We start from the raw sequence: 20,009 nt of genomic DNA, 5'->3' as shown, positions 1-20,009 counted from the left end.
CCGGCCCTACTTAAAGGGATGTACACTCCATCACAAAGCGCACAACTCACGGCCATTCTTCGAAATTGAAGGCCTCCACGCCAACAGAGACGCCTTACCTCGACGAATGGCTCATAACAGGGGATTCTTACGAAACGATTCTTACGGCAGCCTCCGCCGACTGTAAGGATCGCCAGCTCTCCCTGCAGCCGCATACGCGCCTAGTGACTGGGCCTTCTACTAAGGGCGCTACCACCAAAACATCAGTCGAAACGCCTCGTAAGACGGCGTCTGTCGACGGTAAGGTTCTGGCTCGGCCGAAAACTATTCACGACCAGCCCTCGACAGACAAACTAGTTGTGGAAAGCTTAGCTAGAATAGTCACTAAGGACGCTCCGTGCCGGGGGGGGAATCACCGAAGCCTGTTCACAAGGTCAGAGAGACGTCAATCTACGGAGGGTACGCCGGAACCTCCCCCCACATCGAAGGGAAGACCCAGAAATAAATCCCCAGTGCCGGCCCCACGAGAAGGGTTCTCGGAGGGTGAAGGGGGGGTATATCCTCCACGCTACGGGAGAGATCTCGACGCCTAGAGGCGGAGGAGCAGCCCTTGCCGCCATTAGACCGTTCAGGGTTATCCCAGTGGACTAGGGAAAGATTTGATTCATTTATGGACAGAGTGGATAAGTTTGTGTCCACCTCTGAACACATTGCACCCAAGAGGCCGAGGGAGGTGCTCCCTGAAGACCTAGGGCCAAATTTCCAAGACTCTTTGACCCACTTGAGGAAGAACTTGATACATATGACCACACTGAAGAGGATCCACAAGACCCTGTAGGGGACTTCAAGGAAGACCCAGACATATGCGAACCACAGCCCTGGCAGTCACCATGGGTGTCTACAGACCCTTATGTGTTAGATCTGCCCTCTCCTCAGACCACGCCGGTCAGGGACCCTTCACCTGTGGATGATCAACCCACCTTCAATGCAATGCTACACAAGGCGGCAGAACATTTTGAAATTGACACAGGGGGAAACTACACCAGAAGTAGATTTTGTTAAGAAAATTAGGGAAAAGCCGCCTGCAAGCCAAGCCATACCCCTTCTTGCCTCAGTCAAGAGATGCATCGTCCCCTCTATCTACACCTCCATTGGTTAGAGGGGTCAATCCAAGAATAGAGAAGCTATTTAGCCCCCCACCTTCTGACCCCTTTTACATTAGGGGTCACTCCATACCTGATTCCCTGGTAGTAACCACCACGAGGAAAAGGGTGGGGTGGTTCCGCGATCTACTAGCGAAGCACCCCAAACAAGGAGGGGAAGAAGCTTTACGCTTTAGGAAAGAGGATTACATCCTCTGCAGCTTTTGACATGCAGATTGCCAACAACACAACCTTGTTTGCTAGCTATGCTGATGCCCAATGGGGATTGGTGCGTGAAGGCCTACAATAAGCCCCTGAGCCCTTGAGAACCCGCCTGTTAGCCATTGTGACAGAAGGTACTCGGGTCAACCAAATCATCATCAAGAACACCTTGGATGGTGCCGAAACGGCTGGGCGGTCTCTAGTCCAGGGTGTACTTCTTAAGCGTCACGCTTGGCTCAAACTCAGGTTTCAAACCAGAGACACAGGCATCCCTCATCAATAAACCCCTTGAATACTCAAACTTGTTTGGCAAGGCGGTTGATGACGCACTGCAAACATCTAAGAAGGAACACAACTCTAAAAACTATGGACCAAATCACAAGACCTCCTTATAAGTGAGGTTATGGAAACAGGCACTTTTTTCATGGCCAACGACAATCATCATCATCATCATCATCAATACTCCTCAGTCGGCAACTGGTCCTCCCCTCAGGGAACCAGTGGACAGTATGCTCAGAGAGGACGTTGTCGTGGAAAGTGAAGAAGTCGGGCCCCACTCCCAGAGGCTCCCTGGCTACCAACACCAAATGACCCGAAAGTTCGGGTCTCCTCCCATGCATCTCCGGTCCGGGGCTTGTTAACATTCCTACAAGCATGGGAGGGAATTTCCAGACCGCTGGGTGTACTGTCCACAATATCCCACGGTTACTGCATCAAATTCAGTCGGTCCCCACAAAACGCCTATCACCGGAACGCCTCTCCATCCTGCTTCAGGAAGTCGAACTGCTGCTGGAAAAAGGAGCAGTAGAGGTCGTGCCTCTATCACATGTAAAGGAGGGTATTTATTCAGTGTACTTCCTTGTACCTAAAAAGGATTTAACCATGCGCCCTGTATTAGATCTGCGCCCAGCGAACAAATTCGTTAAACTACAGAAATGTTGTATGGTGACTTTGCAGGAGGTAATCCCCCTGCTCACACAGGGGATTACATGGCAACACTGGACATGAAAGATGCATACTTTCATATTTCAATGTTGCCAGCGCACAGGAAATACCTCAGGTTCATGATAGAAGGCAAACACTATCAGTTCAAAGTGCTACCCTTCGGCATAGCCTCAGCGCCAAGGGTATTCACGAATGTACTGGCAGTGGCAGCGGCACACCTGCGCAGATTGTCCATTCAAGTCTACCCTTACCTCGACGAATGGCTCATAACAGGGGATTCTTACGAAACATGCTTCTCAAATACACAAAAAGACTGTAGACCTTTTGTTCCACCTGGGCTTCTCCATCAATGAGAGGAAGTCCAGTCTAGACCTCAGCCAAGTCCAGCAATTCCTAAGGGCTCTAATTCGAATAAAGGACGGCCTCGTCTTCCCTCCAACGAGAGGGTCCAAAACATGCTGTTTCAGATACCTCGATATGTAGCTGGTCGGGAGGTGACGGTACACTTGGCCATGCGATTGCTAGGAATGATGGCGTCATGTATTTATTTGGTACCGCACGCGTGCTTGCGCCCAATGCAAGAGTGGCTCAACAGCCAGTGGTGTCAGGCCAGCGGACAATGGGACGATCTAGTGTGGTCTCGCAGGCCTTGGTTCTCTCGCTGAAATGGTGGTTGAAGGAAAACTTTGTGGTGGAGAAACCTTTTGCAACCCCCGCAGTGGAAGCCACTCTAACCACAGACGCATACCTCACAGGATGGGGGGCTCACCTATCCCATCAGACTGCACACAGAGTTTGGACCCAGTGTGGCATCCAAACACATAAACTTGCTGGAACTACTGGCGGTTTTCAAAACACTGAAGACTTTCCAGACACACCTACAAGGGAAAACAGTGCTGATCCTCACAGACAGCACCACGGCCATGTACTAACTGAATAAGCAAGGGGGCACTCACTCTCCAGGACTGTCCGAGCTGTCCCAGAACATCTGGAAGTGGGCTCTCAAACACATGTTCCTGTTATCTCAACATGTATCAGGGGAACTCAATCTTTTGGCAGACGAACTTAGCAGAGACTTCCCTCTGCCCGCAGAGTACGAATGGCGACTACACGAAGACATCGTCTCCAACGTTTTCGCAGAATGGTGCTTCCCAGAGATCGACTTGTTCGCAACTCTGGAGAACACCCAATGCCAAGATTACGCCTCCAGCTACCCCAGAACCGCTCCAAGGGGAACGGTCTCTGGAAAACCTGGTCAGGAAAATTTGTCTACACTAACCCCCCCCCTCTCCCCCGACTCCCCTTCTCAACAAGATAGTGCACAAGATGCACCAAGAACCAGTTACCATGATACTGGTGGCCCCCATGTGGGCCCGCCAACCCTGGTTCGCTCATCTGAGATGTCACTGTCTCCTCCAGTGAAACTACCCTGCCCGTACAACATGCTGTCACAGGACAGGGGCCAAACGCTGCACCCATGCCCACAGACCCTGAACTTGGCAGCCTGGCTCCTGAGGTCATATTATTTGGTCATTTGCAGCTCCCTCAGAGATGCATGGATATTCTCAGAGAAGCAAGGAAACCGAACACTCGTTACTGCTACTCTAGCAAGTTGAAACGGTTTGTCATCTGGTGTAGGTCAAACAGCATCAACCCAGTTGACTGCTCTCCCACACAAATTGTTCTATACATGACTCACTTGTTGGACTCCGGTTTAGTCTTTAATTCTATTAAAGTTCACCTAGCTGCACTCTCCGCCTACACTGTCTCAACATAAGGTGTCATGGTGGGAAGTTCCAGTTATGAAAGCCTTCATGGAGGGAGTGAAAAGGATTCATCCTCCTATATCTAACCCAGCTCCCAGATGGGACCTGAACGTGGTACTAACCAGGCTAATGGGCTCCCCCTTCGAACCCATGCATAAAGCAACCCTTAAGTAACTCACTCTTAAGACTGCTTTCTTAATAGCTATCACCTCCATTAGGAGAGTGAGTGAACTACAAGCGCTATCGATACTAGATCTCTTTGTAACAGTTCACAAAGATAAGGTGGTTTCTACGTGCACACCCGAGGTTTTCACCAAAATTAATTTCTAAATTCCATGTCAACCAGTCTATAGAACTACCAACCTTCTTTCAAAATCCATCAAACTTGGGAGAAAACAGCCTACACACACTTGATGTGCGCAGAGCGGTCATGTTTTATATGGAAAGAACTAGACCACTGAGAAAGACTAATCAGTTTTTTGTCTCAGTGGCGGCAGGAAGAGGAGATGATGCCGTTTCCAAATCCACTACATCTAGATGGATTGACCAATGCATCACTCTGCTATACTCTTGCCAAGAGAGAACTGCCCTTCCAGCCTAGAGCACATTCTACTCGAGGCACTGGGGCATCCACAGCATTCATTGCAAATGTTCCCCTTAAACCCATTTGCAAAGCGGAAAGCTGGAGTTCTGTACACAACTTTACAAAACACTATTGTCTAGATGCGCATTCTAGATTTGATTCCCAGGTGGGAAAAGCAGTACTAAGACATCTTTTCTCTACTGTTCCTTCTCACAACCACCCTCCAACTCTGGGTACTGCTTGCTACTCTATGCACAGCATGTGATTCTAAGCAGATTAGCAAGCTTCAGAAGACATGCATTACTTACCGTAAAAGCATTTCTGATGGTTGTATCTGCTTAGATTCACATGCGCCCACCCTTCCTCTCCACTCGAATGGAAGGAACATAGACGTCTTATTACTTTCTCTGTTTTCTGTACTCACATTAGTCATAAGGCTCCCTCATGGCAGAAAAAATACAAACGGGGACCTCGACGCGTGAGGGATTTTGGGTACACTATACGTCAGTATAGGGGATAGTATTACAGACACGCCTATGTCGACATCCCCTTTTCGACTTTCGAAAAACAAGATGCAATACTCTGCAGTGACCACTGGATGTCGGATTATGCACAGCATGTGAATCTAAGCAGATACAACCATCAGAAATGCTTTTACGGTAAGTAAAGCATGTCCTACACTCTAATTATAAATGTGTAAAATGATGACCATGCACAGTCTAGATTACGCCCATTCAACCTTGCGGTCAATGGGGTACATTACTATAAATAGTCAGTGGCAGCAGAGTCTTTTCTCAAGGGTGAGCGTTTGTCATTACACCAAACACAGGTGTTCTAGCCTCTCAAATCTTCAAGACTATAATTAAAACATCCAAAACCTGACTCTCCAGTAAGTGCAAGCGCAGTTCAAAAACAAACTAAAGTTACATATGTAATTGAAATAGAAAATCGGCAAAACCGGTCCCTGTGATAATCCATATAGGTATTTAACTTCATGTAGTGCTTCATAAATGGTTCGTCCAACATCTAGGTACTGTGATTATTATACCTCAGTCGATACTAAGTTAAAAGACCTCTGAAGGATGTTAGCCAATAAGATAGCTCAACCATTTGAGCACTCATAGTTGCAATCTGTGTGATCTGTAGGTTGCAGGTTTGAATCCCGACAAGTCCACTCGGCCTTTCATCCTTTCGAGGTCGATAAAGGAGTACTGACTTTGGTTTGGTGATTGTGATAAATATTTTTTATGTACAGCGCTTGACAAAAAGCGCTATATAAATATCCATTTGACCATTGGATTAGATGTAGAATTTATCATGGAGTCATTGCCTCTCTGCACTGTTATATCAGAACATTGGCATACCATTGGTAGTAATAGCTCCAGAAAATGAGGACTCATTAAACATCAAATGACAATTCTGCTATCGAACCTCAAAACACACAATACAATTCATGTTTGCTTTACTAAGTAATTGGCTAGGTTTTTGTGATTTCAACATTTAAATATATACAGCAGAGATCAAATGGCCAGACCTTTGAGAAATAATAAGTGTATTCTGTAACAATGCAGAAATCTGCCCTACGGTAATGATTTTCATAGTGTGTGCATGCATCGCTGGATGTCATGCATTTTATTCTCTTGCAAAGGAGAAAATGTACTCTTAAAATGACATTTACTCTCAAAGTTTAAAAACGGGGAGTAAAATACTCCCACCTCAAAATCTTATCTGGAACACTGTGTCCTGCTATGTATTCTTTATTCATGAGCATGTGAATCCATGCCAGACCCATGCTGGAGAACAATAGTTAGAGGTAAGTAACTTCACTGCTCTTTAATAGATAGTTTTTCCTTTGTTCAAGAGTGCATATACTCAATACTCCATCTTGTTAGTACCACACCTCCATGCTTTTCACTCAATACCTTTTTTGAAACCATTCATCACTTTTGATTGCCAGTTGGTTATGGGTGCTTTTTCTGACAGAAAACCTGGTACCAGTAGATTCCTGATATGGGGTTTCCATATGCAATTTTTGCTCTTTAGCCGATGTGGAGACACATCCGTGTCTTTAGTTAGTCTTCCAGTTGTTGCCTAAAATCCTACTAACAAGTCCAGCCTGATAATAGTATGTTGTAATAAATCTCGGCGATTCCAATTAGCCATTCTTTAAATTTTTCTTTTTGCTTGTGACTTGCAGGACTTCCTTCTTTTTAACCATCTTGTTCTTTAGGTGTGCTCAGTTTGACATGTACAGGGTACTTTCTCTTTGAATCTGTTTGCTGCGTCTTGTTGGTATTTCAAAAAGTCCATTTTCTCTGTGATGTCTGTTTTGATTCTTAAATACTCACCAAATGGGATGCTCCATTTTAAGTTCTTAAATATCCAGCTAGTGCTCAGATGTCTAACATTTTGGCCTTCTATTTGACTTAGGCCTTCATGCTATGAGTTTCTATGAATTGGGTCGCTCCCGGAATATTTCTCATTCACCTCTCTTTGTACTGACTTCACAATATTTCCCTCTCGGCTGAGACAAGGATGAGCATGCCAATAATTCTCATTCATCCACTATCCTTTCAGATATTGTTATACTTTCTTTCTCGTGACTGGGAAGAGTATGAGAGTATCAATAATACTTATTCACGTCTTTATCTGGTCTTGTAAAATTATCTTTCTTGTAGCTATGACTAGTATGAGTGTTCCAATAATGGTTCTCATTCACTCCCTGAATCTCCCGTTGTCCCTCCAACCTTCCCTTCCTGCTAAACTGCGGGTTAACTTCACCAGGCTTTTAGTTTGTTGAGGATCGTTTTCGTCTTCTTATCTGGCGTCTTGAATCTTTTCGACCGCTTCACCTCCCTCGGTTCATCTTGGATGGCTTTTCGGTATCTCAAGTACTGGCTTGTCAAGAGTCTGCTGTGGCAGATTGGTTTCACCTTTGTTCTGAGCACCTTTGGTCCACCAGGAACCTCCTTTGGTCACACCACCAGTTTGTTTCCTTCTCTCTCTGCTTCGGGACGCCAGGCATCCAGTTTCACTCCCCCGGCTTCCTAGCTACCCACTGTAGCACGCTGGTCACCTGTGTCTCAACTGCAGGACGCTGCACATCTCGCCTCTGCTTATCTCTGAAGTCTGTGCCCTTTTGCAACTTGCGGTCTCTTCCTTCACCAGGCTTCTCCCCTTCTTGGACTGACTTATCTATGGTGCTTCCTCTGCATAAGTCTTTGGTTCCTGTTTTTCTCCTGGAGGTTCTCTGCTCTTCATACGTCCTATTCTTCGTCCCAGTGAATGGGAGCTTAGCTTTTCTATTTCATGTTGGCTGTAACACATTTGAATTTTCTCTTCACAGATATGGTCCTCAAAAGGGTTAAAATGTTATTTTGTAACATCCTCTAGGAGGTTCCTCCTGGAAACACAAGTCTTTGTCGTCAAAGGGGATTTGTTTTCCCGGTGAGGTCCCACTTGCCTCTAACCCTATGGAGGGTGTTCCGGAGCGTTCTCAACTCTCTAGCCTGTCAGGTGTGAGGATGGAGGGGGAAATCCCCCTTTGGGAGAAGGGAGGAATTACTGCGTTTTGCCAAACGTCTTATATCTTAACCTATTCTGATACCATTTGATGTGATGTTTGTGAAGGAATATACCCATTTATTTTTTTAGACTAACCCATGCACTCCTCTTTAATTCCCTGACGCCATCCAGGCATTTAGTAGTCATTATAAAATACTTTAATGTTACTTGTTTTGTTGAATTGGCATCAGGAACTTTGAGGTGTCTCGTTGCAGAGTATTGCGTTGTCTTCGGTACTGCTACCGACTTTATTGTAGAGCGTAGTGATATGCATAATATAGTCAGTGTTAAAAGTGATTGGACCAACACCAGGAAGAACCTATCTCCAGCAGAGGTACATTGAGACTTGGCTAGGTAGAGAATTAGGCAGATACAGTGCTTAGAGGTCTGTCTAGACTTAAAAGCATGTAGTGTTCATTCATTACTCAGAGCTGAGCTTGCTAGTCTTGAACAGCACCTTAGTAAATTAAAATTACTGGATTGGTTGTGTGCCCGCACTTGTGTGTTTCCCAATGTGGTGTGCAATTATAGCAAGGCTTGGCTGTGCAGAGCGAAACATAGGGTATGACTTAATCCGGAATTGGCACTGCTGATAAAGTTAACTTGATGACTAACTGGTAGAGTTATGTGTTTAGTGCTATTGAAATAGGTTTGTGTTCCTAATTGATTATAACTCTGTATATTCAGTCAAGGTGCACTTTATGGGAAGAAACGAGGAGTAAAAGAAGAGGATGAGCAAGATGATCTCACGAAGGACATGGAGGATCCGACACCAGTACCCAACATTGAAGAAGTTGTGCTTCCCAAAAATGGTAATTTACTCATTGCTGTGTAATCCCTTATTGTTACGCAGGTTTTCTGCAAGCCCTTTGCACAGTGTTTGAGAAGACCAACCAATGGTGTTTGGCAAGACGTTTCTTTAGCTAATCCAAACTCGTAAAAATAGCTGTGATTGAGGAGTCTGGCTTGACTCTTCGAAGGGGGAGCGGGATGGTAATGAAGTGCAGCACATGGAAAATGTACGGTGTTGCAAAAATGTCTATAATGCAGTTTTAAAGTCCTGTTTACAGGCAAATACAAGTGTAGATACTTTAGTAAATTGCATAGAATGGAATTGAATAGTCAATGGAGGCTTTTCCTGGTGTGAGCTGGGTTGTTACCCGAGAACACAAACCAGGTTGCCTTGGAGACTGAAACAGCGTCTCGGGCTCTGTCCTCCAATGGACAGCGACTAGCGTCAAAAGCATGGAGGACGTTGCATGGTAAGTCACCATGTACTCCTAGAACGGACCCTGCAGACGATGCAAGAGGTTTCATGGGAGTGAGGAGCTATCTGGTGCTTCATAACTGAAATGCTTTGATTCCCTGTTCATCTTGAGATCAGTGATTTCTCCTTTGTCCTCAGTCCTGTTCCGACCTCTTTCTAGCCTTCTGACTATTCCTCTGCTGGAACTGTTGCCTAATTTGTGTACAACTCCCTTGTTTCCATTCCTATTATGCTTCTGCTGCCAAATATGGTGTAACTGTTCTGCCTCCCTTGAGTACTGACCTCTTGCCTACGTCCTGATTAATTTTTATGCCTTCTAGTCACAAGTGTTTAGACTATTGTTTATGCTATTTTGCCCGGACTGATTCACTGACCTATGGTTTACATCACTGACTATGCCACTGCCAATTTCCCCCGGGAACTGTTCGTCCTTGGACTTTTACATCACTTATTTTCTGGTGTTCTGACACACTCAAACATTTCCCATGTGGCTTACCTTTATCCAAAAAAGGATATTTGTGGGACGTCTGCAACGAGGAAATTCGTTGCTTGAAGATTTTTCCTGTCTGCACCTATATCTGTTTTTCCTATATCTATTTTTCCCATTTGAAGTGTGCACTTATGCCGTTCAGTTTAAGCCCACTCAAACTTTGTACTAAATTTAAAATTGCCTCCCGATGCCAACACGACAAATGTCTGTTTTCTGGTCTATAGACGTTGTACCCAGCAGGATACACCTTCCTAGGTTCACCTACAGCACCATCCAACTGCGGATGCAGGGTAAGATGTAGTGGGATCATTTTAGTTTGCTCAATTACACACAATAACCCATTTGTTTTCTATTCCCCTGCCTGGAATCCTCAGTGTTTTTACACCTTTTCATCTGAAACTTTTCAGGAGGAAACTCACATTTGGATTAAGAGACTTGGACCTTTGTGTACCCTGCTAGATCTCGACACCTGATTACAAGTAATAAATACACATGACCAGACTTGAGGTGGAGCTATACAATAGACAACTTTCATGTTTGTGATGATTCCTATTTCGAATGGATTGTGTCCTCACATGTATTCCTCATCTTGTGATAATTTGTTATCTCCAGCTTTGCTGCTTTGGAAAAAAATGTTCTCGGCAGAGGGCGCTGTGCTCGAGGTCGTGGCGCTGATTGTCCCTCGATGTACTCCGTACTCTGTCGACGTCACCGATGATAAATAGCTCGAGCCACACCTGTTGCTTCAGTTCTGTTTTTCCGATCGCTTCGCTATCGAGAACGGCACGCTTCTATATTCTTGAAGAAAATGTCGTTATCTTCGACACCTTTGACACCCAGGACTGGGTTCAAGAAGTGTGCAGATTGTTGATCTAAGATGTCGATCACCGATCCCCACCGGATTTGTCTCTGGTTTCTCGGTTCTAGTCACCGAACCGACGACTGCGGGTCCTGCCAATCTATGACCGAAAAAGCTCTTTGTGAGAGGAGAGGTAAACTGTTGGTGGGGAGGGAGGCCTCAAAAAAGGTTTAGTCAAAAAGACACAAAGCGTCCGATTCTAAGGAATCTGATCGCCATAGGCACTCAGATCTCGATCTAGGAGTAGATCGAGACACTCTTCGTCATCGAAAAAATTGAAGAGGAGACATAAATCCCCCTCATCTTCTTCAGAGTCGACCGAAGAAATTAGTTGTCCGACTAAATCGGATTCTCCCAGTAAGAGTGAAGAATTCCACAAAAAGATGTAGGTTTTCGAGAATGCGGCCCGACCCCCCTCGAAAGACCCTCGAAAAAGCCATACCCCTAAAGTCGCTCCATTGGACGACAAAGGGAAGTCCAAGGCTACCATGGCAAAGACCGGTAGCGTCGAGGAATCCAAAAAACCTCGAGTCGACGTAAAACCTTCGAAGACTCTTCGAGAGTGAAGCACTTCTCCAGTGCCATACAAGAAACACAAGTCGTCGAAGACTTCGACAACTTCGTCGACGCCCTCGACGTCGATAATTTCGACTCCAAAGCCAAAAACATCCTCAACGCCATTATCGAAGTCATCTTCGAAGACTTAGAAGACACCTTCGACAACTTCGAAGGATTTGCCAATTCCTTTGAATCAGATGGAAGAAGAAAGGAGATTTACTCCTTTGCCCAGGTCAGACTTTTTCAAATCTGTCAGCAATCTATGAAGAGTCTGCTTCAGAAGAAGACGAGGTTACTCCTTTGGGAGTTACTTATGGTACAAGACAAGTTCCTGAGGAACTTATTGACCAGGAATCTAGAATGAGAGACCTGAGTGATACTCTACTTTCTGCCAGTGGAGTTGACACATCCCCAGAATTGGAGTTCACCAAACCTGATCCTGCAGAGCATGTAGATGCTGGGTACAGGGGTCTTATGACCAGGGTAGTTGAATATATGGGTTGGGGTAATACTTCACCCGTTTTTGAACAAGATGACATGATGGATGTAATCGTCAAGGGACCTCAGAAAGATCCTGTTCTCCCTTTCCACAGAGCCCTTCAAAGTACTGTGGAGAAAAACTGGGAGAAGCCAGAAACTATTGCTGCTGCAGATAGCACTTTTCCAAGAAAATATAGACCGGCTGGAACAGATCCTGAATATTTGAATAAACATCCGACTCCAGAGAGTTTAGTCATTCAGGCAGCATCTACTTCAAAACAAACTGCTTATCCAACTATCCCTCCAGATAGAGAGGATATAAAAGTTGATGCCTGGGCACGTAAAGTTTTCACGTCAGGCAGTATGGCACTTAAGTCGGCAAATGTCACCTGTACCCTAGCCAGGTTTACCCATACCCTGTGGGACTGTATTTAGGCGGCGGCTGATCATATTCCGGAAGGCGAGGAAAGGGAAGGCTACCTGAATATAGTCAGAGGGGAAGGAGGCAATGGGGGAATGTCTCCAGTCTGGACTGGATACTGCTGATAGTATCAGCAGATCGATGGCTGCAAGCGTTGTGCTACGCAGATTTGCGTGGTTGAGGAAGTCGGGGTTTCCACCAGACGTGCAAGCCAGACTTCTCAACATGCCCTTTGATGGCTCGAGGCTCTTTGGCAGAAAGGCTGATGAAAACCTAGAAAAACTTCAGACCTCAAACGGCAGCCAGCCTCTAAAACCCTATTCCGGCTCATCTTCCTGGAGGTGTAACACTTACCTGAACTCTGCGGGAACGCCCTGAGAGATCTTTACCAATCCTTTCTTCAAGGAACAGAGAATTACTGTGGAAACATCAAACAATAACTTTCCTTAATAGCTACCCCTTGGGAATTTCTCTTTCAACAGACTGTTTAGGATTTTAGTCCCCAAGTATACCCCCAGGCTCACCTGATTATTATTTTTATGAGCTCTCCATCCTGTTTTCACACAGGGGCGCAAGTCCTGAAGAATGTTGATATAATGGAGGCAGCAACACTAAAGGGGGTAAGATGACTAGAGAGTTGTAGAACATGAGGTAAACCCAAACTCTAGTCACCCCTTATCCTAAATACCTAAATGAAGTTTAAGGGAAAAGGAATAACCCTATAATAACGAACGGAAGTGAATGTAACAACCCTCCACCTAATGCCTCAGAAAATATACATATAAGGGATTGACTATCGATTAAGGTGCGGGTAAATGACATTTATCAAGTTAGCGGAGGAGAACTTTCGTTATTTTAATATCAACAGCAAATACACAAAAGCCTGTAAACAATGCCTAAAATGTCAGAGGTAGTTCCACTGGAAAAAACTAACAACACGCAGACAATTATATGTTTGACTCATTGAGTAGAAGAGCGCCGCTTGAAAACACTAGCAGCTCTGATAATAATGCAACAGCTGCGTGCGCTCATTGCCGGCAGTTACAACTGTCAACTGTGACTAGAAATTCGCTGCGTAAACGGCGACAAAAGAAACACTGACTAGCATAAGAATACTAGAGACTAAACCTTCACAATTACAACACCACCACAAAAGAATACTTGCGAATTGTTCCAGTATCCCTGCCGGTATTCACGGAGAAGTCAACAGGACGGAAAAAAGAATGAAATGTAAGGGCTGGAACTAGACTAAATGGGAGGGAGGAGAAGAAGAAATGAGTAGAAACTACGGGCAAGTGCTCTGACTGGAAACAGCCGAGGAACTTCCTGAGAGACCGCGGTAAGCGTTAGTACTGCAAGCAGTCAACGACGCGAAGCGCGAGTCTCCAGGTGAACCTGCAATATATAGGAAAATACTGAAATAGGCTAGACCTGTGAGAGTAGTCTCTGGATGGCGCAATGAGGCGGCCATTGCAGGAAAACAGGAAGTCCTATTGATTCAAATGGAAATTACCTGTCTATCCCCGGGCAACACCACTATCTGCCTGGAATTAACCTTTAAGATTACTATTAACCTATGAACTGGCTTGTGATCATGACGGGAGGGGTCGTTCTTTTTCGATACTACTCCTCTTTTGGTAGAGGAAGAGGACAGGTTTCTCAAAGGGGCAAAAGAAACTTCCCTTGTGGAGCACGAGGAAGAGGTGCAAAATCTGCCTCGGGAGCAGCATCTGTACCCTCAGCCACTCCTGCAGCCGCCTCCAAATCCCTCTGAGACCTTGTTACACAAAACACCAGTGGGAGGCAGGATCTCTCAACATCTGAAGGAATGGCGGGGCATTACCTCAGATGCTTGGGCACTGGAAACAGTAGCCCAAGGTTACTGTCTACCCTTTCTAAAAAGGCCTCAATCATCCACCGGGAGCCAACTCTGCCAAAATTCCGGATCCGCTACTGTTGCAGGAAATTTTAACCCTGCTAGAGAAAGGTGCCATAAAACTGGTACCTGTAGCGTAGAGGAACAGGGATTGGTAATCCCCATATTTTCTCATCCCAAAAAAGGACGGAGGACTGAGACCCATCTTGGACTTGAGAAACTTGAACAAGTTCCTCAGGAAGGACAAGTTCAAGATGGTGACTTTCTCAGATCCTTCAGGCTCTCCAACTCCAAGATTGGTTGGTATCATTGGACCTTCAGGATGCTTACTTTCATGTGCCAATCCATCCAAAGCACAGAAAGTACCTGAGGTTCGCGATTGGCATTTCTCATTATCCGTTTCGAGTTCTGCCATTCGGGTTGACCTACGCCCTGAGGGTTTTCACCAAACTGTTGGCGGTTGTGGCAGCAAGTCTCAGGAGAGGTATTCACAAATATCCCTACCTGGACGACTGGTTGATCAGAGCAAGTTCTCCAGAACAAGGTCAGGAACATCTTTCGATCACCTGCCACTTCCTCCACGAATTGGGCTTCTCCCTCAATTTCAAGACGTCCTACATGATACCATCCCAGAAGCTCCAGTTTATCGGAGCAGTCTTGGACACTTCATCGGGAAAAGCCTCGCCTCCCGAAGTCAGAGCTCTCCACATCCAGCAGATGGTAACAAAGTTTCAGAATGCCCAACGTCTACCGGCCTTCGATTTTCTCAGGTTGCTCGGCCTCATGGCATCCTGCATTTTCCTAGTACCAGAGGCCAGGTTGAGAATGAGATCCCTTTAATGGGCACTCAGAACTCAGTGGTCCCCGTTCTCAGGGAATATGTCGGATGTTCTGCAAGTCCCGAGCGCAGTTGCTCAGGATCTTCTATGGTGGGCTTGCAACGACCACATTCTCAAGGGAGAGTCTTTTTGGCAACAATGGCCGGAGATAACGGTAGTGACGGACGCCTCACTCTCGGGGTGGGGAGCACACACCAATGATCTGACAATCAGCGGTCGTTGGTCTCCATCGGAGTCCAAACTACACATCAACCTGTTGGAGGTGAGGGCAATCAGACTAGCTCTGAAGGCCTTTCTGCCCTCTGTACAGGGAAAGAATGCCCTGATAATGACGGACAACACGGTGGCCATGTACTACCTCAACAAAAGAGGAGCAGTAGGGTCTCTACCACTGTGCAAAGAGGCAATGCAGCTCTGGTTCTGTGCAATACGAGAAGGAATCTTTCTATCGGCAATTCACCTAGCTGGAGAGAAGAACACAGCGGCAGACGCTCTGAGCAGGCAGAGCAGTCTCTCACGAGTGGGAGCTGGCTCAGGAAGTCCTTCTGGAGATCTTCGCCGTTTGGGGAACCCCTCAAGTGGATCTGTTTGCCACCGCCATTAACCGGAAGTGCGATCAGTACTGCTGAAGGGAATTTCCTCAAAGAGGAGCTCTGGGAGACTCATTCGTAGTGGAGTGGAAGTTTCCACTGCTGTACACGTTTCCCCCAGTCCCCGTGATTCCTCAAGTAATCAGGAGGTTGAGAAACTTCAGGAAAACCATGATCCTAATTGCCCCGGATTGGGCCAGGAGGACGTGGTACCCGGATCTTCTGGACATGTCCATCTGCCCTCCAATACGTCTTCCGCAAAGAGAGGATCTTCTCTCGCAAGAGGAAGGTCAGGTTCTCCATCCAGAGGTCAAGACACTCAACCTTCACGCATGATTTGAGAGGTTGAGATACAAGAATTGGGATCTTCCAGATGATGTAATGGAAATCTTGCTTTCGGCCAGAAGACCAGCAACTAAATCTTTGTACCGATGTCGCTGGAACAGGTTTGGTAACTGGTGCAAAGACAAGGATGTGGACCCTTTTCTGTGTGGCACCCCAGTGGTGCTTTCTTTTCTACTACATCTAGCTAATCTGGGGCTCCAGATGGGAACAATCAAGGGATACCTTGATGCGCTGTCCATTTTCAAGCGCTCCTCGGAAGAGGTTTCATATTTCAAAATACCGTTCATTCAATTCTTAAAGGGGCTTACTAATGTATACCCTCCAGTACCTTTTCATGTACCAACTTGGGATTTAAATTTAGTACCAAAATTCTTGACTTGCATACCTTTTGAGCCTCTGCACTCATGTCCATTGAGGCTTTTGACTCTAAAAACTGTCCTTCTTGTGGCCCTATCATCAGCCCGGAAGGGTTAGCGAACTTCAGGCTCTCTCATGCAAACCACCATATACTATTTTTTTTATAAGGATAAGGTAGTCCTTCGTTCTTGCCAAAAGTAGTCTCGGACTTCCATTTGTCACAAAAAAAATTGTACTACCAACCTTTTATCCTCCTCCTCATCTGGGCAAAGAAGAGGAGAGATTACACAGATTAGATCCCAAGAGGGCTCTTAGTTTTTACATCTCTAGGATGGCTAAATTGAGACAAGATGACCAACTATTTGTGGGTTATACTGGTCATAAATTAGGCTCATCTGTAACAAAACAGACCATTTCCTGCTGGATCATATTAGCCATAGTTGAATGCTACGGATTAGCGGGAAAAGAACCACCAGATGGGCTTTGTGCCCATTCTACAAGGGAAATGGCTACTTCTGCGGCTCTAAAGAGGGGAGTCCCAGCAGCAGATATTTGAGCAGCTGCAACCTGGAAAACAGTGGATACTTTTGTTAAACATTATTGTTTGGATACTGCCTCCTCTAACGCGGGTTTATTTGCCAAGGCAGTTCTACATTCTGTCCACGAAAACTGAAATTAGTACTTCCGCCTCCAAAAATTGATACTGCTATGGGAGCCCATCCCAAGATGAGGAATACGTGGGAGGACACAATCCATTCGAAGAACAAGTTACTTACCAACTGTAACGTTCTTTCGACTGGATGTTCCTCCCACGTATTCCTCATCGACCCTCCCATCCTACCCCACAGTACAGTTTACGTTCTTACACTTTCCTCTCAGGAAGAATGTATCGGTCATGGGGCACGCCTGGGTGTTCCTCCCTATATATATTTCATCGAAAAAACAGAACTGAAGCAACAGGCGCGGCTTAAGCTTTTTATACCATCGGTGACGTCGACAGAGTATGGAGTACGTCGAGGGGCAATCGACGCCACAACCTCGAGCACAGTGCCCTCTGGCGAGATTTTTTTTTTCCCGAAGCAGCGAAGCTGGAGATAACGAATTATCATAAGATGAGGAATAGGTGGGAGGAACATCCAGTCGAAAGAACATTACAGTTGGTAAGTAACTTGTTCTTGGGGATTTACGACCACTTTTTGAGGCTCCCCAACCTTTTGCTTTTCCCCATAATTTGTTGCTACATGTATTTTGGTTGCCTGAGTGACTTCTCCTGATGCCCATCTGTCATTATGACCCATCATACCTTAAGGTATATGGTTGAGTCGCCACCATGTTGCCCAGTACTAGGGGTGTTTATCAGTAGTGTCTCTTCAGTGATCTATGCCACGGCCTAGAGCGGCAGGTTACGATGGATGTGGCTAATTTATTAAATTTGTGTACTCTTTTAATTGGAAATATGCTTGTTTTACAAATGTCAGTGACGTCACTATGCAAAACTTCATTTTCTCAATTTGATGTGCTTATGAGCAGAGCATGGGCAGCAATTGACACTGAAGCACCAGAAGCCATAACGGAGTGCTCAGTTTGCCTGCGTAGGGCTTTGTGTATGTTACCTTATGGTCTGGGCTGCCTTTTAGTGAGACTTGAGGAAGATCGGCAGGGGACACAGTGTAACCACTTAGTATTAACAGTTCAAAGTACTTTTGTAAGACTGCTGGCCCGTACTGATTTGGAATGTACAGAAATACTTTACTTTGCTAGGAGCTGTCAGACTTTTAAAGCAGTCGTTCTTTGGACAGCTTTCGTTTGTCATTTTGTTTTTGAGCAAGGTTTAAAAATGCTGAGGAACGTATGACATAATTATCTTGTTGCTTGAAAATGGGACGGTCATCTACTTGCATCCCCTAATTTACATAAGCATTGACATCACTTCAATTTTCTTCTCCGAAAGTGACATCGTTTGATACTGGAGGGTAGTTTGGGAAGTTGTATAACAAGATTGTTTTCATGCTGTAAGCCAAGAAACCATTAACTTGATTGGCAAACTATGAATACAGTGTTCGTTTGGACCCAGAGTACAGTATTCATCCATGGCTGTTTTGTTTAAAATCGCATACACTGTATAAATGATTGTTTTAGGGCCTCCTTATTCGGGACTCTACGACAAGGCACAGGGAGTACATGGGAAGCACGTGATCTCACACTCTAATTCAATAGGGAAGCTAGGTTTTGAACCCACCCTGATTGGGGCACTTGATTACACATCTCAGCTTCAGTTGTGACCAGTATCGGATATCGTCTCAGCTTTAGTTGTGACCATTATGTATTAATGGTTTGCTCTCAAGAACTAAAATACTGTTTTGTAGAGATGGCTTGAAAAGTGCTTACCACATACTGAACCAAACTGCTCTAGTTGCAACAAATATATATCAGACCATCTGTATAACCAGCAGTTAAACTTGGTAGTTGTTTGGCACATACATGCAGATTATTATGAAATGTAAAGTTCTGCAAAAATTCAAATCCTTTTTTTGTGCCAAAAACCTACATCAACACAAAAAAGGTTGTGGTTTATATTTTGTGACTACGTTTAATTGTTATGAGCGAGGGCACAGCATTTAGTAGGTAACTGGGGTTGTGCTTGGGTTTCACTTGCAAATGCTACCATTGTGGTGGTTTTATTTTCTAAACCATCCGACTTTCACAAGTATTTGTGAAAAAAATTGACTATTCTACCCCCTTCGCAATGCCCGCAGATTCATGTTTTTCAGAAGTGCTTCTGATGGAACCTCTAGGGCCACACAGGGGCAGTGAGTTTGAGGACCTGGCTGACTGCACAGACCAGAAATGCCCAGTATCGGAACTCTTTGGCTTCTCACTGCCTCACTCACCTGCCAAAACGTAAATATATTTCACATAATACACTTGCACAGCACACTCCTATTGCGCTTACCTGAGTGACTGATATTCTTTTTGTAAATGGTATTTTGTATTGTGGGGGGGCGATGGGGATGCTTTCTGACTAAGAAAAAAAGTGTGCTCTTTTTTTAACAAGTGCTATGCATTAGTGTGGCATTGTTGTAATTTTAAGGAATGTAATTTCATTTTCCGTGATGGACTTTGACGCAGGGACCGTGTCAGCTTGTTTCCCTTTTTGCAGAGTCTTGATGCATCTTTTACAAATACTCTTTTTTCCAAAATAAATGCACAGGCTCAATATTATGACCAGTCAGTCTTTTGAAGATTTTCTACTTTCACTATTGTTAGGGAGTTTTACCAAAGTCCGCCTGTGGTAGGATTATAGAAGACTCAATTTTAGGTACCGGGCTCCAACTCTTAATTTTGGCCTGAACTACCCAAAACGTTTTGCATGAATGACGAGCAGCCAGGCTTAGTCTAGGATGGAGAAGGGCTGTAGGTAAGTACAGAGACCTTTGATCAAACTTAGTGTCAGGGAAGCACTTGCACACTGGGTTATTATACAAAATATGCTTATTTATTATATATACTAAGGCAATGTTAAAATCAAGATAGTTCATGTAAATAAAAATAGTTCACATTGATGTGTGTATGTATCTCTCTCTCTCTCTGTATTACAAGATTTGTTTTCGAAACTCAACTGACATCGACAGGGTGTGTTATTAATGCTATCCCTAGTTTGACGTGCACTGTACCCATGGACCTTCAAGGTCGTGGTCCTTTGGATTGTTTCTTTCCGCCATCGTA

General features: G+C 45.1%; 1 protein-coding gene across 2 annotated transcripts in view; it reads left to right on the top strand.

Annotated features, from left to right (window-relative positions):
• The window catches only part of SMARCC1 (SWI/SNF related BAF chromatin remodeling complex subunit C1), a 1,286,593-nt gene that overhangs the window by 544,437 nt on the left and 722,147 nt on the right, over positions 1–20,009 (top strand). For both annotated transcript variants that reach the window (XM_069645843.1, XM_069645841.1), the window contains exon 11: positions 8,889–9,013. In XM_069645843.1, the coding sequence (XP_069501944.1) occupies positions 8,889–9,013 (125 nt within the window). The remainder of the gene's footprint in view (positions 1–8,888; positions 9,014–20,009) is intronic.

Source organism: Ambystoma mexicanum, chromosome 2p (genome assembly GCF_040938575.1).
Source record: "Ambystoma mexicanum isolate Mex_15411 chromosome 2p, UKY_AmexF1_1, whole genome shotgun sequence".
Lineage (NCBI taxonomy): Eukaryota > Metazoa > Chordata > Amphibia > Caudata > Ambystomatidae > Ambystoma > Ambystoma mexicanum.
The sequence above is the reverse complement of the archived record's forward strand: the minus strand, read 5'-3'. Positions and strand labels throughout refer to the sequence as shown.